The sequence below is a fragment of the Amblyomma maculatum genome, chromosome 4 (genome assembly GCF_055883805.1).
Source record: "Amblyomma maculatum isolate TAMU_Amacu chromosome 4, ASM5588380v1, whole genome shotgun sequence".
Classification (NCBI taxonomy): domain Eukaryota; kingdom Metazoa; phylum Arthropoda; class Arachnida; order Ixodida; family Ixodidae; genus Amblyomma; species Amblyomma maculatum.
Window position 1 is genome coordinate 139,944,554 of NC_139347.1, and position 15,317 is coordinate 139,959,870.

Here is a 15,317-nt window from a genome sequence, read left to right on the forward strand (position 1 = left end):
ATGTGGCACGACTGAACTCCTTGATCACCGATTTTCACCAGTTCCCTCCATTTTCAAGATGAAACCCTATAGTCTTCAGTGATTTGGTTTGAAAGCATCCTTATTTTGACTGAGTGGGGCTCTGCCTCGAAACATCACATGCCCTCCCTGATTAACTACCTGTACCATGATTTAAATTATTGGGATTTGATCACGAGGACTCATAACCATGCTTAGTTCCAATGTGATGTATGATGTGTGTGTGTGAGTGAGTTCCTTTACAAATGATTTGCTGCACAGCCTTTTCAAGTGAAATTATGCATAAAGTGTCTCATCTTGAGTGGGGAGTCTGTCTCTCTGATCTAGAGGCAGGCACATGAAAGTGACAATACTCGTTGCAGTCGTGCCCATTTATAATGGCCGCAGTTATAACGAATACTTGGTTATTACGAACGAGGATGGAGCTACTGTCAAAGTATGTATTATGGCAAAGGCACTGCCTCTTATATATAAAGAACAACCGTGGCCACACAACCCAGAGCGAAAGTAAAGGTGCTGTAAACTCGACCCCACCATCGACTAACTTGCTGTTTCTACCAGTGTGGCCGAGACGATCTCCCCCTCTTGCTCCACTTTCCAGCCCATCTCCCCATCATCGTAATAAAAAAAAAAAAGATGGCTAGCTGGCCCAGCTGATCAAGTGGCATGCGTTGATTCTCCAATCAGTGCTCAGCCGTGTGTACTGAGCAATGCTTTAGGACTTATTTCACAGTCCGCTACAGAGACAACAGAAATTTGGATGATGCGCAATTTGTTCGTTGATTGGCTGGTTGAATTCGAACATGACATTATAGGAAGGTCCCACTCGTGCTTGACAACTGTTCGGCGCATGACGTGCAGCCTTCCCTGACTGCAGCGACCACACTTTCTCTACCCCCGAATGCGATCTGCAAGATTCAACCACTGGACATGAGCATCATGCGTTCGCAAGGTTTCAGCGGTGCGTAATCCAGCAGATGCTGCTAAGCAACTGAGAGACAACGTGATGCGCCACTTCGGGTCTCTTTGTTTGACGCTGCGAGAAAGCTTAAACCCTCTTGGACTGAGTTAACTGCAGAGAGCATCGCGAAATGCTTCCACAGGGGGGTTTATGGCCCCAGGAATGACAGAGGAGGCTGCTGAACACCATCGCGATATGACACAAATAGATTTGTGGCAACGTGTCAACGCGCAACTTCCCGTACTTGATGCTTGCTGCTTGGAACAACTTTGTGGGTGTGGACGATGATGCTGAGATAGCAGAGACATGCACTGATGAAGCTATAGTACATAAAGTGCAAGCAACCGAAGGCTCCGAGGAGGACGTTGCAGATGCTGACTTCCCGCTGGAGAGGAGCACATGGCTACCCTGAACAGGTTAGAAAATGCCGTGATAGCATGTTCTTTAGAAAAGCAGACAGAGATAACAGACTTTTTAAAGAAATAAATGCTGTGCTTCATTGATTTTGTATTTTCATCAGTATAATATGAGGAGTCCACTTACTACGAACTTTGGATATAACGAACGCAATCAGCATGACCATCAGGTTAGTTATAAGAGGGCTTGACTGTACTTGGTGAGCTGTACAAGAATTAACTTCGAGCCTATTTGTCGCATGCTCTAAGTACGCTTGTACGGGGTTGGAAAAAGGCTTGGAAAAGTTGTTGGCATTAGTTGTGATCTTTGGTCTTAGTGAAGAGAAAGCACACGAGAGCATTTGATGCCAGGAAGAAGGAATGCAAATGAGCACACAATGAATGCAAGCATGAACTGTAGTGCCTACATTTCAAACTGAGGCTACCAGAGCGAAATTCGCTGAGCCAAAAACACAGTATAGGACGTTAGTGATGATCAGCATCATAACTTGCAGATAACTGTTTCAATTAAGGAAAGAAAAACTAACAAGGTGAACGCGGCTAGCACTGCAGCAAAGCAAAGTGGTGATGTTGACAGACCACACGTAAAGTCTATGCAAGAACTGGGTATACGAGGGACACTAAACCGGCGCCTTGTGAAACTGAATCCATAGCAGTGGCAGAGTGGGACAAAGGCCTAAATGACCATGAATATAAGAGAAAAAGTTTTGATTCTTGCAATACCATTGGTGCTTCCACTGTTTCAAGTGTTATGAGAAGCAATATGAAAGTCAGAAAGTTAGAAGATGGTAGAGAAGGAGAGTTGAATCTCAGAGAGAGTGTGTCATGCGAAAAATTTAGGGTGAAAAAGAATGCGGCCATTGTAAAATACTTAATAAGTTGTGCGTTCTAGACGTGTATGCCCATCGAAGAGCCTGAGAAAGACAAGTGAAGCCCATACAGAGTTGCACAGCAGCAGTTGGAATGCCCGAATAGACCTTCTCCACAAATGAATCAAAATATTAGTGGACACCTAGATAATGCCTATACACTGGTTTGCAACAGCACAAGAAGACCGGTGGGCCACTTTCACAACGTGTCTCCGAGACCTCACTTCTGGTCAGGCGAAGTCACTTCCAGCTTTGTTGCGAGACCACTTCCAGTCTAGTGACTTGCGTGGCTACAAGTCCTGATCAGTCACATGACTCACACGCACTACTCTGCTACGTGGCTTCTATACAGAGCAACCGCCGCCAAATATTCACCATCAAATGAATTAGTCAACCCTGCCACAAACGCACATCACATGCCTTACTTAGTTGTACGCATCACTGTACTATACGCTTCGTGCGCTGGTATGGGGGCGCCACTGATTTGGAACAACTAGCGCCACCTCCAGGCTGCGCCGGGCACTTTCCCGTCGTTGCTGTCTGCCCGCGCTACTGGCCGGCTGCTGTGGCGGCCGTTTCGACATGGCTGCAGGGAGCCAACCGCGAGTGTTGTTTTGCGGATTCCGGCCAATTGAAAAGATTGAAGAATATTTTAAAAGATGCAGCGTCAAGCGCGGCAACAACCTCTACGCCGGGAACCATGTTTACGGCGTGAGAGAAGAAGTTTCATGTGCGGGAGGGCCGTCCGACGTCGTCGGAAGATGCATTGCGCAAATGAAGTGCGTTGATTACGACGTGTGGTTGACGGTAAGCACAGTTCACGAGACGTTTTATTTATTCGTTGCATGAGCGTGAAAACGTGTGCTGTGCACTTGCAGTTGTCTGCGCAGCCAAGACATATTGCTGATGCCAGCTGCACGTGCAAGGCGGGATGCCAAGGATGGTGCAAGCACGCAGCAGCGCTCGCCGTGTTCGTGAACAACTCCATGCATACATCTTGTACAGACCTACCGTGCGCGTGGCTCAAGCCTTCTTCGCGGCCAACCCTGGATACCAAAAAACAGATTAAGGATCTTTTCCCAGGTAAGAAAAATAAATGCTGTATGAGGAGATCCATCGAATAACATATTGGAATCGTCCACCCAGGTCGCCCCATGCCTGTACCAGTGCTTAAGGCACTATCCGCATCTGACGTTCATGTCCAATTTCCGGACGTTAGGTGTGCCTTCACAGATGTGCTGCAGTGCATTGAGGGCGATGCAGTCGAAGAATGTGGGGCCGTGTCGTCCGGTGCAGTTGAAGAGGTAGCCGGTATCGCAGCTTCTGAGCTCATGAGAGCAATTATGGAAAACGGGCGCGCCACGTATGGCATGATGGAAATCACCAGTACATTGCCTCTCAGAATTACAAGGTGTGACATGTTGTCTGCACTGGCGGACAGCGAGAAAATGTTTTATGAGAAGTTCGTGCAAAAAAGCATAAATGAAATTATCGAAATCGAACTGACAACTAGGGGCCAAGGAAAAGTAAAAAGGTTTGTTATTTGCTTTCATGCGTTGCTGAACTTTCTTCCTGGCACTAATGGCATGTTCTTGATACTACATCAGGTGGCATCAGGAGAGGATTCTTCGGATTACAAGCTCCATTGCTCACAGAATAAAGACAAGAGAGGCAGAGTTCGAGGCTCTTGCACATGCATTGGTTACGCCGAGGGCCTTTGCAACTGCTGCCACCACCTACGGTAAGCAGCAGCACACTCCGTACAAGTAGAACATGCAAGTATAAATAGGCAGTCTCGTTGTGACTTTGTTCGTAAAAAAGGCTAATTGTATATATTGCGTTATCTAGTGCACACTTTAAAGGTGCCCTTAAAGTAAAATCTAAATTTTATGAATCTTACCGAAAAGTACTAGTCAATTTTTCTCATTTTGCAGGTAAGAATACAGAAGACGTGGCAAGAAAGGAGCTCTCTACGCTCCTGCGAGTTCCAGTTCATGAGGTAATTCCATATGTGTTCAAGAAGATTGACACGTTTCCTAATTCCTTCCATTTGTTTCTTTCTGCAGGTCGGACTGGTTATACACCCGGAACAACCCTGGTTGTGCTGCAGCCCGGATGGCATCTTTGTAGCCAGCAATACAACTCGTGTTGTTGAAATCAAATGCCCCTTTTCTCTCAGGAACTCAAAGCTTATTGATGCAGAGCAAGAAGTTAGCTATGTTAAATACATCCACTATGTCAATGGAAAGTTGACTCTAAAAAAAAGTCACCCATATTTCACACAGGTGATGATTATATTGTATGTTTTAAATATTGATGAAGCGCTTTTTTTTGTGTACTCAGAAAAGCAAAGTGTTAGCATAACTGTCAAGAAGGATGAAAACTTTCTCTCCGAGTAGATACCTAAGCTTCAAGCATACTATTTCAAGTATTATTTAAAACAGCTGACAAACTTGTCACGACCAAATGTTCAGGCGTAATATCCAGTCCACATAATTTTATGTTGTTTGTCTGTGAAGTGTTGGGTTCTTGCAGCATGGGCACAATTAAAAACAGGGTTGATAATGAAAGTAAGATTTATTGCAGTGAATTCGTCTATGTACACTTCATGACATTGGACAACATTGTTTCCTGGGCTCACTGAGAGGTTCTGGAAATGTTCAGCTGAACACATGGTTGGGCTCATTTTCCATCCACACAATGACTGGCTTAAGATCTCGTCACTCATCTGCATTGTCAGTATTTTGGCCGCTAAAGATTGGTGGCTGTAGGTTGGCCAGAATACAACACATCCGCATAATATTGCTCATGTGGGGAATCAGTTCAGTAGGTACCCTTGTATGAGGATATTGAACGTTTTCACACGCTGGATTACCCTTTCGACATGTATGCGCACCTGGGCTACATTGTATGTTTCCTGAAGTTCCTCATATGTAAATTGTACATTTCCTTTTGAAAAAGGGGGCAATACAACAATGCCTTTCTGACCTGCAGCGGGTGCTCTAATGCCTGGAAAGCCCTTGTCCGCTAGCACTATGTCGCCCGGCTCAATCCTGTCAAGGAACCCTGACTCAAGTGTGATGTGAGTGTCCGATGCGCGACCACCATAGGCCTCAGAGACAAATGTCACTACACCATTTGGCAAAATTCCTAGTAAAAACTTCAAAGTGTAGCCACCCTTATAGTGTGAAAACAGTGCCCGCCTTTGCTCAACAGTAGGTGGCTCTTCAGTTCTTATTTCTGTGCAATCTATGATGTAACGGCAGCGAGGATAGTGGATCTTGAAACATGCTGGCATTGTTGCTTGCACGGTGGCAAGTGACGGTTCTGGGATCCATTCCTTCATTGCAGCTAACAAGTTGCTCAAGACAAAATAAAATATACGGCTTACTGCCGTCCGGTGAAGCCCAAAAAGAACACCAAGGCTAGCAAAGGAGATGCCAAGTTTCAGTTTCATAAGAAAAATTACAAGTTTCTGTGGAACTGGAACATCGATTCGCCTTGCTACTATGGGTGAAAGAACAAACATCAGTAAGGCAAATACATTGGTGCTAACGCCACACAGTTCTTTAAACGCATCTGCTCTCTCCCTCAGCGAGTCATATCCAAGGAATACACAGCTTCTCTCCTCTATTCCAGTGCTTGTGGATGTTGTGGCTGGCACTGCCTGCACAGCTATATCTGTTGTGCTTGTGTGTGACACTTGCGTTGAGGCTGAGCCATGTGATGTCACTGAGAGGAACATGTTGCACTGGCCTTCAGGTAGAACCGTGTTTGTTTGAGTCGCCTGAAAAATATAACACGTGCACAATCAATCTTTATTAACCAATACTAATAACTCCATTGTCAAGCTATAGCAAGAAATTAACAGCATTGGTTAGAACAGAGTATGAGCGCTGTTGGGGACACACTTGCATAACACTGAGCACATAAAGATACACACGAAAGCGAAGGTAACAATACTAAGAAGACTGCCATGGTTGTGCACAGCTGCACTAGCTAGGGTGCCCTGGTGCTGGCTCTCTATATTTTCTTTCTTTTACAAAGTTAAACTCTCCTTCAGATTCAAACCACTAAATATACCAGCACAAAAATTTGTTTTAAAACAGCAAACAAAAACCAAAGAACATATTCAAATTGCTTCAGCAGACATGCAGTGATAAGGAAAAAGCAATAATGAAAACTAAACCAGTTGGTGAACGATTTTATTGTCCCATTGGGTGGCGTTTGGCCAACAGTTTAGAATCCGTAAATGCATACTGTATAATCACGCCGCCGCGCATAAAAATAACAGCCTACATATAGCATGGGTTAACATTTGAGATACTGATTCCGAGGACGCGGGTTCAGTCGCAGCCGCCGCGGCCGCGTTTGGATGGACGCGAAACGCAATTAAGGCGCCCGTGTACTGTACGATGTCAGTGCACGTCGAAGAACCACACATGGTCGAAATTACAGGAGCCCTCCACTACGGCGTCCCTCATAGCCTGAGTCGCTTTGGGACGTTAAATTTTATAAACCATACATCTGAGGGGATTCAATAAATGAGGTCCTTACCACGGATACAAACGTAACGCTTTCTTCTGACCCTTCCAATTGTTCCTCATCGGGACCGTGGGCCAGACTGCGACACGAAGTGCCAGTTACGGAGTCTGAATCCGTTGACACCTGTGCCGCACCCGCTGATCCGCGTCGTTGAAACCTAAGAAAAAATGTTAAAGAATGCAGATGGCTGTTCAGCAAAACATAAAACTGCGACACTTCGTATGGGCTCGTCCAGATCGCGAGGACGATTGAGCGCAAAGACTAGGAAATGCACGGCATAACACCGACAGGACCTCGCGAGGACGACCCAAAGCTCGTCCCGTGCATTTTGTCCCCCTCCCTGTTGCTGCCGTGTCAGCACACATAATTCTGCATTCTTACAAAGCACTGTATATTAAAGCCTACGCATCATCGGCTGGATTAAAACTTACCGCTGGTATCTCTGGAGCTTCGTTTCGGGCCCAGCGCCATCGTCTCTCCCATAGCAAGCAGGGAATATTGTTGGAATGTAGGCAGGGTGGTGTGCCGCAGAACTTCTCTCGTTGCCCACGAAGTGGGCGCTACATATGCGTGTTTGGCCCTTCACTGGTTGCCACAGTCCGCCGTCCGCACTAATAAATAGAAATAAATGCTGTATTATTCCAATTGTAACCTTGGAGACAGCCAAAATCGACTCTAGAAGACGAAATGGCCACTTGTTTACCTTGCACGTCGTACTGCTCTGATCCACCGCTCCCGTCGCTCCTTCTCGTAGGGCTTCCATGGAAATCCATAGAACTTGATTTTCGGGACCTTGCCTGCAACGTTTCTGTAGCTATTGTGACAACCGTACACGCAGCAATAAACGGTGCCGCCTTTTTTCGTCGGCGGCTTGTCGCTGTCCGAGCGAGACGCCATGCTGACTGCAGTGAGACGGGCCGCTCCGAGACGACGCGAAAGTTACGCCGCGTATTACAGGTGGCGCCACTTGTCCGGCTCAAAGCTGCAGCGCACGGAGCCTATACACACAAACTCACTCCTATATGGATTGGTTTATGGTTAATAGTGCTTAAAGTCCCAAAGCGACTGAGGCCAAGACGAACACTGCATTGGAGGGCTCGGAATAATTTCGACCACCGGGGGTTCCTCAAAGGGTACCGATATTGTGCAGCACAAAGGCGCCTTGTGTTTGGCCTAAATCAAAAAGCCACTGCCATCGCCAGATTTGAACCTGGGTTTCCCGTTCAATAGCCGAGTGCCCTAGTCATTAAGACACTCTGTTATGACATAGGTACTCCTATACACGCACACCGAGCACCAACCAAGTAAGACAGCAACACAAACACAATGTTAGGAAGATACCTGTGCAGTCTCCCTGAGCTAGTGAATAAAAGTGCTTGTTGTGTGCTTTCTTTTCCACTTGTGCCACAGGTCTCGTTTTGCACCGTTCAAGCAAAGAGCCATTGAATGCTGCCTAGTTCAACTGAGATACACACTACCCATTGCAACTGTCAACTTTGCAGCCACTGCAGCAAAACAGATGGGCTACCAAAAGCACATGTGATGCCAGCGCCAGATCTCCGTGCCAAGAAGATGCGTTGTGATACCACATCATCTTGTAAAATTACTTAAAACCCGAGTCAGTGAACACGTGCAGTCCATGTCTATGAACAAGCCTTTTCATCCGAGAGCAACATGTCATACATGATGCCTGTGCGACAGCAAAGAACGGTGGCCAGAGGGGGAGGTGTGCACGCTGGCTGGACCATGTCAAGCGCAACGGGGTGTCCGTTTTACTGAACACGAAAACATAGCAGCAGGCCCACATACTACCAGGCTAGAATGAAATGTAAACAAAGCCTGTAAGCAAAGTAATATTTTTCCCTTTCTACCATCCAATATATACAGAGTAAGAGTAGGTCATGAAGACTGGTTCCAAGCAAAGAAGCACAAAGCTGAGTACTAGAAAAGTAAGGCAGGTGTGCTTCAGTTCCAGTTCAATATTGCATGCTGCATGAGGGCATTGTAGCAGTTTTCAGCAGCGAAGCGTGAAATGCCAATTTATGACATTTTAAACAAAGGAGTCTTAGTTATCATGGTTTATTTGTTCCTAAATTCAGATAACAAATAAAAATTGGACTGCTTTGGGATGCTGGACCAAATAAACAGAACTAGTCGCCCTGTTTTCCATCACATATTTAGCAAAAGTTTACAGGATGCGGGTGAATGGACAAATATTTATTAGCATGCAACCAGTTAAGGGGGGATGCTAGGCTAAAGGGTCAACTTTTGAACGGCTGTACCAATTTTCATAAAGTTTTCTGGAGTGGCTTACCTTCCTCTTATTAGAATATATTCTAAATTTCATTGCCCTAGCACAAATAGGTAATAACTTGTAGCTGCTATACTGAACAAAGAAGTGTGTCAGCTTAGGAAAACTATCATTTCAAAAACAATGAAGATATACTAATTTTTTGTGATTGAATACCTTCTAGATAGTTCATTGTGCAGGATAAGGAGAATTGCGGGCTTTTTACGGCATTTTTGTAAAAATTTCTGCATTTGGAAAACAAACTTCATTTTTTTTTGTTGTCACTGTATGTCAGATATCTCAATTTTTTTAACTTGGAGAGTAATTAGTGATCTAAAAAGTGCCTTATCTTGTTCCCGACAAAAATATAGTCCAGAAACCACCTTGAAAGCCGCTTATAGCGAAAGAGTTTGGAAATGATAGTTTTCCTAAGGTTGTGTTTTCGCAAAAAGTGCGAACTTAGAAAAATGAGTTCAAACATTTCAAAACATGCTGTTTAATTTTTGGACCAAAAATAATTAATCAAAGTGCCCTGCTGCATACATAGGGCCCTCCTCTTCAACTCGACGCTGCCCTGTGGCGATTGCTTCGAGTCGCCTTCTCTTTTTTTCAGCTTTACAGCTGTCCAGCGCCCTTGTCTGCGCTCGTGAAATGCTCTCCATTGTTGCCTGCTGGGCGTACCTCTTTATCTGGGTTCCATATTCTTACTATTCATAGACTTACTAAAGCAGTCTGGTTAGCCAGGCTACTTTTGGCGCAAAAACAGCGTTCGAAGGTCACTTGTCTTGTTTCGGCCAATCCAAGCTTCAGTTTCGGTTTTCCAGCCAATCCGCAATTGCCCGGCCCAAAATAAGGCTTTCCGTTTTTTTTTTTTAGTTGTGCGCTGTACTCTCGATAGCAGGTCATCTTTGGCTAGAAAGTGTGAAAAACAAACTTTCTAATGTGGCGTTCCACTCCGCGTTTGGTTTCTTGCCCGCTTTGCGGCCGCGCGTTGAAAGCAGCGTTCATAGGCGCTTTCGGCAGCGAACGCGCTCCACCACCTCGTGAAAAAAATTCATTTTATTATTTTCTACGGCGCTGATGACTACCAAAATTGGTGAGAAGCTTCTTTGATAAATGCAGGATCCAAAATAGCAAAAAATAAAAAACACGTTTTTTCTTTTAAAATCGCGATTTTAGCCCCGCATCCCCCCTTAACCACCTACAATGTCCAAAGGATCCCACTGGTGGCAGGCCGTTGTTTCATCTTCTACTTTGTAATGAATTATCTCGACGATTACATTATTCACATTGGTCAACACAAAATAAGAAAATCTTCTACGCTCTTCCAACTCTTTGAATAATTGTGATTTTCTGTAAATACTTTCAAGGTGGTCTCCCTTACAATTATTATTTATTTTGGTTTTCATTATGCATTGTCCCTTGAGTCCTCAAACAAAAATTGCATATAATGAAAACCTCGATGTAACGAAAAATCGCAGACACTTTACAATTTCAGTAAACCAGGTTTAACTGTATAGCACATTACATGCAGGCTTTATCCCTAACTCACACCTGACTGTTGCACCCACCTGCCCGTTCTGGCATGTATGCAAAACTTATTCAGTTTCAAAGTTGACCTGCCCCCAATTTTATTTTTCTGCTTTAACAACAGAACAGCATTTGTCACCAGTTTAGTATTTAAATTTGAAATTCACAGTACGCACAATAGTGTTCCTTTAGGCACTGCTAAATTGCGCAAAATTATAGGTCCCATACAGACAGTTCGTCAGCCATTCTTGCCTACATTTGTGCGTCTTATTTTAATTGCAAAATAAAATTTGCTCTTAATCCATGCTAAATGCACTGTAGCTAATAGCAAGCACTCCGCCAACACTGAACGCTGAGAAATAGACTGCTTTTTGTTCTTGAGTGACACTTTGATAATGGCACTGCATAATACGCTACGCTGGTTAAAAGCCAAATGCGCTGAAACAAGCAATCGTTAAAGAAAATAATTTGAGTTATTTAACTGCTGAGTGCCCACCCTAGGAATCAGTGCCACTTCTATAAACATTCATCCCGTCAAGAAGAGCTGCCTACAATAGCTTGAAAGTTAAAAATAGAGCAATTATCATTTCAGCAAGCACCTTAAAAACTGAAATTTAGAGTAACTTTTATATTTGCTGCCTTTAATTCTAACACTACCACTAATTAAAATTAACAATAGAAGTGACATTTTCTAGTGGAGGTTCTAGTGTGTGGCTGCAGGTATTGGTAGCTGGATTTTGATGTAGCCAGATGCAGAGAGGTTGTACCAAAATAAACGAGACGCCTTAGGTCTTTTATTTGCAAACCAAATTCCCATGTTCAATTCAATGCCACAAAAACTTTGTAAAAGCAGACTCATACTCCCCAAATTGCTCACTGTGGGGGAAAATTTTCTTATTATCTTACGTACTTGGCTGCAGCAGGTTCTACCACAGCAGACCCTGGTAAAGAATATGCGTGTTGCTACCATCAAGAGCACACTTCTTACCACCAAAGCACATTACATAATAAACAGTTTTACGTATAAGCACCATAATTTAGTGGCAAGAATTATGTGCCTCTAAGAAAGGAAAAGGAAAAATAAGCTCCTAGACTCAGTCTTTTTTCACAGCAGGTGAGCAATATAAAATAATACACAAAATAAAAATAAAAGTGGTTGCTGTAAATACCATCATCGACAGCTGTGTTGTGAAACGAGACAAGCTTGCCCTACTCTGCACTTTTTGCGCTATTTTTCTGCCATGCATACCTTGAGCCAATTGCCCCAAAACAATGCTTTGTTGGTGTCTTTTTGTGCCCGGCATCCATCACAAAAAGCTTCCTAAGCATTGTGAGTCCATATATATTACAAAACAAGAATGGAAAGCCCTGAAACAGAAATGGAAGATCCTTGGAATAAAATCGTTTATGAGGTTTACCATCCCAAAGCTGTACCAGCTATGAAGGCCACCATAGTGGCAAACTGATAATTTTAACCACCTTGGGTTCTTTACTGTCTAGTGTAGGGCACATAGGTGCCTTGCTTTAGAGCCTCCGTCGCAAGTGGCTTCCATGATAGGGATCAAACATGCATTCCTGGGCTCAGCAGTTAGGCAACCCAACCACTGAGTTGCCATGGGAAAGATAAAATGATTTGCGTGAAGGCATTTTTTTGTGTGTCTTAGGCAGGAGTGTCAACACTGAAGCAGAGACTCACTTTAGTGCAGATGAACGCTTGGGGGTCCTAGCAGTGTCGTTTTTCTGAAAGAAAAAAAAAAAAAGGAATACCACACTTTATTTTTATTTAGCACAAAGCTTCAAGAACAATAAGATTGTGTAGCACAACATTTCTGCTGAGTTCTGTTTTTGCAAAATTTATCTGAGCAGAAAAAACTATTCTTCCAGAAAAATGGCATGACAAGATGGCAGTAGAGAGCAACTTATGCTGCCACGGCTGCCACCACAAACTAGGCAAGAAAAACACATAGGCAGAAACTTTTTAGCACAGCAATCGAAGCCTTAGCAATACAAAATATTGGTGACAACTGATGGCTCATTCAGTGATAGTGTGATACCGTTCGTTTGTGTCCCTTCCTTCACCCTCGTCCTTTTGCGCTATCTTTTATTCTAAGAGTATGATAGCAATAGAGCAAACATTTAGAGAAAAAGGAAGCCGCAATGTCCCAATGTGTCCCTAAAATTCGTTGAATCGATGTGAGGGTTATGTGGGCCCTATGACATCACGCACCCCGCCGACCAATTAACACTTGCCAGGCCACATAACCTCGCGAGGTCATCAGCCTCGTGACCAATGAAGGAATTTCCTAGCAGAGTTGGCAGGTGCTCAGGAAGATGTCAGCACACATTAAAGACCAGCACTGTTATGCCCACGAAATGCTGATTGGTCGAGAAAGGTAACATGGTTTAATGGTGTCATACAACCCACCAACAAATCAGTGTTCTGTCAGGCCAAAAGACCTAGTGACTTTGAGAACCTCTCGACCAATCAGAAAATTTCGTAGCCATTTTGGCAGGTGGTCCAGCAGATGCAATTGGCAATGTGTTGCCGAATTGTGACATCATCTACAGGGTTGCAACCTTAGCAAAACAGCATTGAAAAGTTGCTCCGAAAAAAGAAAATATTCTTTCTTGAGAATAAAAATGAACAAAAGAAATTACATATTAAGACCAAAAGTAGCAAGGGACGTGGACTCTAATGCTTGAAGTGCGTCGAGTGTGGCCTGAGGTGTTTTTTTTTTTTTTTAAGCGAGAAGCTTCACTAGGCTAGTCAACCTTGAGTCTCGCGTTTGTTCCGTCCTTAGAAAACGCCGCAGCTGCACATGCGCGAACCACGTAACGTCACAGAAGAAGAAGAAGAAGAATGATGCACCGTGCTAGGTTCTAGGTGACACCGTCTTTCACCGTAAAAAATGCACTGCGCTAAAAAAGATGACGATCAAATGCTTAAAGAACAGTCTTTTTTAGCGCAATGTATTTTTTAAATCATGTCTAATTATCAATTCGCCCAACTTTCTACCTTACTGTGTGAACATGTGTTTATTTTGGATCACTTTGATATCTGATTTCACTTTGCTATATATGTAGGTATAGTTTCTCTAATAAAACCAGTAGGAAGTTTGCGCTCTGCCCTGTCGTCACATTTCTTTCTTCTTCTACCTACTGCGCTAGTTTATTCCTTTTGCTAATATGAACCAACTCGACCAGAAGAAACTACTTACTGACAACTACTATACACTTTGAACAGAAGAATCGCTTATCTTTACCTTTCCAGCCACAACTTAAAACCACAGCAGCAAGAAATCAGCAACCTCATAGATGTGCTTGGAAAAATGGCACTGTCTACTGCTTTAGATTGAAGGGAAGCTGAAGTGGCTTTTTGACGTTTCGACGAGATTCAAGGAATCGAGTGTATGAAGTAGGTAGGAAAAGGGGTGAAAAGCAGATTCGCTCTATCATATAAAATAATGACGTCATCACTAACCAAAAGTTCAGGCTTCTCTTCAGTGTGCTGGAGAAAATCAGAGAAACTCATAATGACCTCACTCTTGGTGAAGTTTTAGATTTCCGCTGAGTTCACCCAAACACTGTCGCGTGTCATCTGATGATGCCAGACAACTCTTGAACATTTATTCAGAGGCACTGGTTTTCTCCCTTGAAGAAATCACATATAAGATCGAAATGTGCTGCCGCTACACATGATGTCATCATTGTGGCCCCAGCTCGATGCTGTGTACTGCGAGGAAGTCGGCGATCACATCAGCAATTCAAAAGCTAGCACTAAAAAACCTCGCATTCTTTGCCGGCACATTCCATACACTTGACCCCTTTAAGCTAGACAAGTGCTAAAACATCTTTAGGTGCCCTTTAAGCTAGGTTAGAACTAGGATAAGAATAGCACAACAAACATCATTTTTGTTAACTTAAGCTAGAATAACTATGTTCTGGATGGCACAGTCCAATCCTAATGACTCACACCAATAGAGGGCTAAAGTTTGTTAAATTTCCACAGCATCCAAACTGATGGGAGCATTAGTAAATGAAAGTTCTGCTGGGGCAACCACATGACAGGAGCACCAGGTGTGCCAGGACCTCCTGTGCGTGTGCCACCGCTTAGTAGCATTGAGGGCATGCGATTAAAGCCTATACCATTTTAAAAGGTGTCCAGGACAAGAAAAACCATAAGAAAAGAAAATGGAGAGATGAATACCATGACAGTCACCCTGACATGCTCCAATCATGATAGGGCAGTGCACACTAGGCAGCAAGAGCTGACCTAGTACTAAGTGTGCAGTGTTGTCCTGGGTTTTCTGGCACATAAGGCAACTAAGGACATCAAGCACCAAATGTAGGTTTTAATATGTCTCCTTAGTGAAAGAGAGTTAAAAGGCAATTTTAAAATACTACAACTCGTTTAGAAGCTGTGCATCTGATCAGGGGACAGGGTACCCATTCTTTTTTTATGTTTTTTTTTTCCAGCGTCAATCGAAGCCGCCTCACCAAAATTTAACAGGTACCTGGCTACTAATAACAGGTACTATACTTCGTTTCATACATCAGGTACAACGCAGCGAAAGCTACGCAAGTAGTCTGCAAGAAAAAAAAAGGAGGCGTATCACTATGCGCTCGTTTTGTGGCCGAGTGGTTCCCGCGGAAACGGGCACTATTCTGAACATACACGTTTGCAATAA

General features: G+C 43.8%; 1 protein-coding gene across 4 annotated transcripts in view; it reads right to left on the reverse strand.

Annotated features, from left to right (window-relative positions):
- LOC146193178 (uncharacterized) overlaps window positions 1-15,317 on the reverse strand; it is a 199,060-nt gene that overhangs the window by 63,166 nt on the left and 120,577 nt on the right. For 3 of the 4 annotated variants that reach the window (XM_084602596.1, XM_084602594.1, XM_084602595.1), the window contains one exon: window positions 12,326-12,369. In XM_084602596.1, coding sequence (XP_084458722.1) covers window positions 12,326-12,369 — 44 coding nt within the window. Of the gene's footprint in view, window positions 1-5,865; window positions 6,052-12,325; window positions 12,370-15,317 lie in introns of those variants that run through there. The other variant, XM_084602597.1, reaches the window with a different exon arrangement.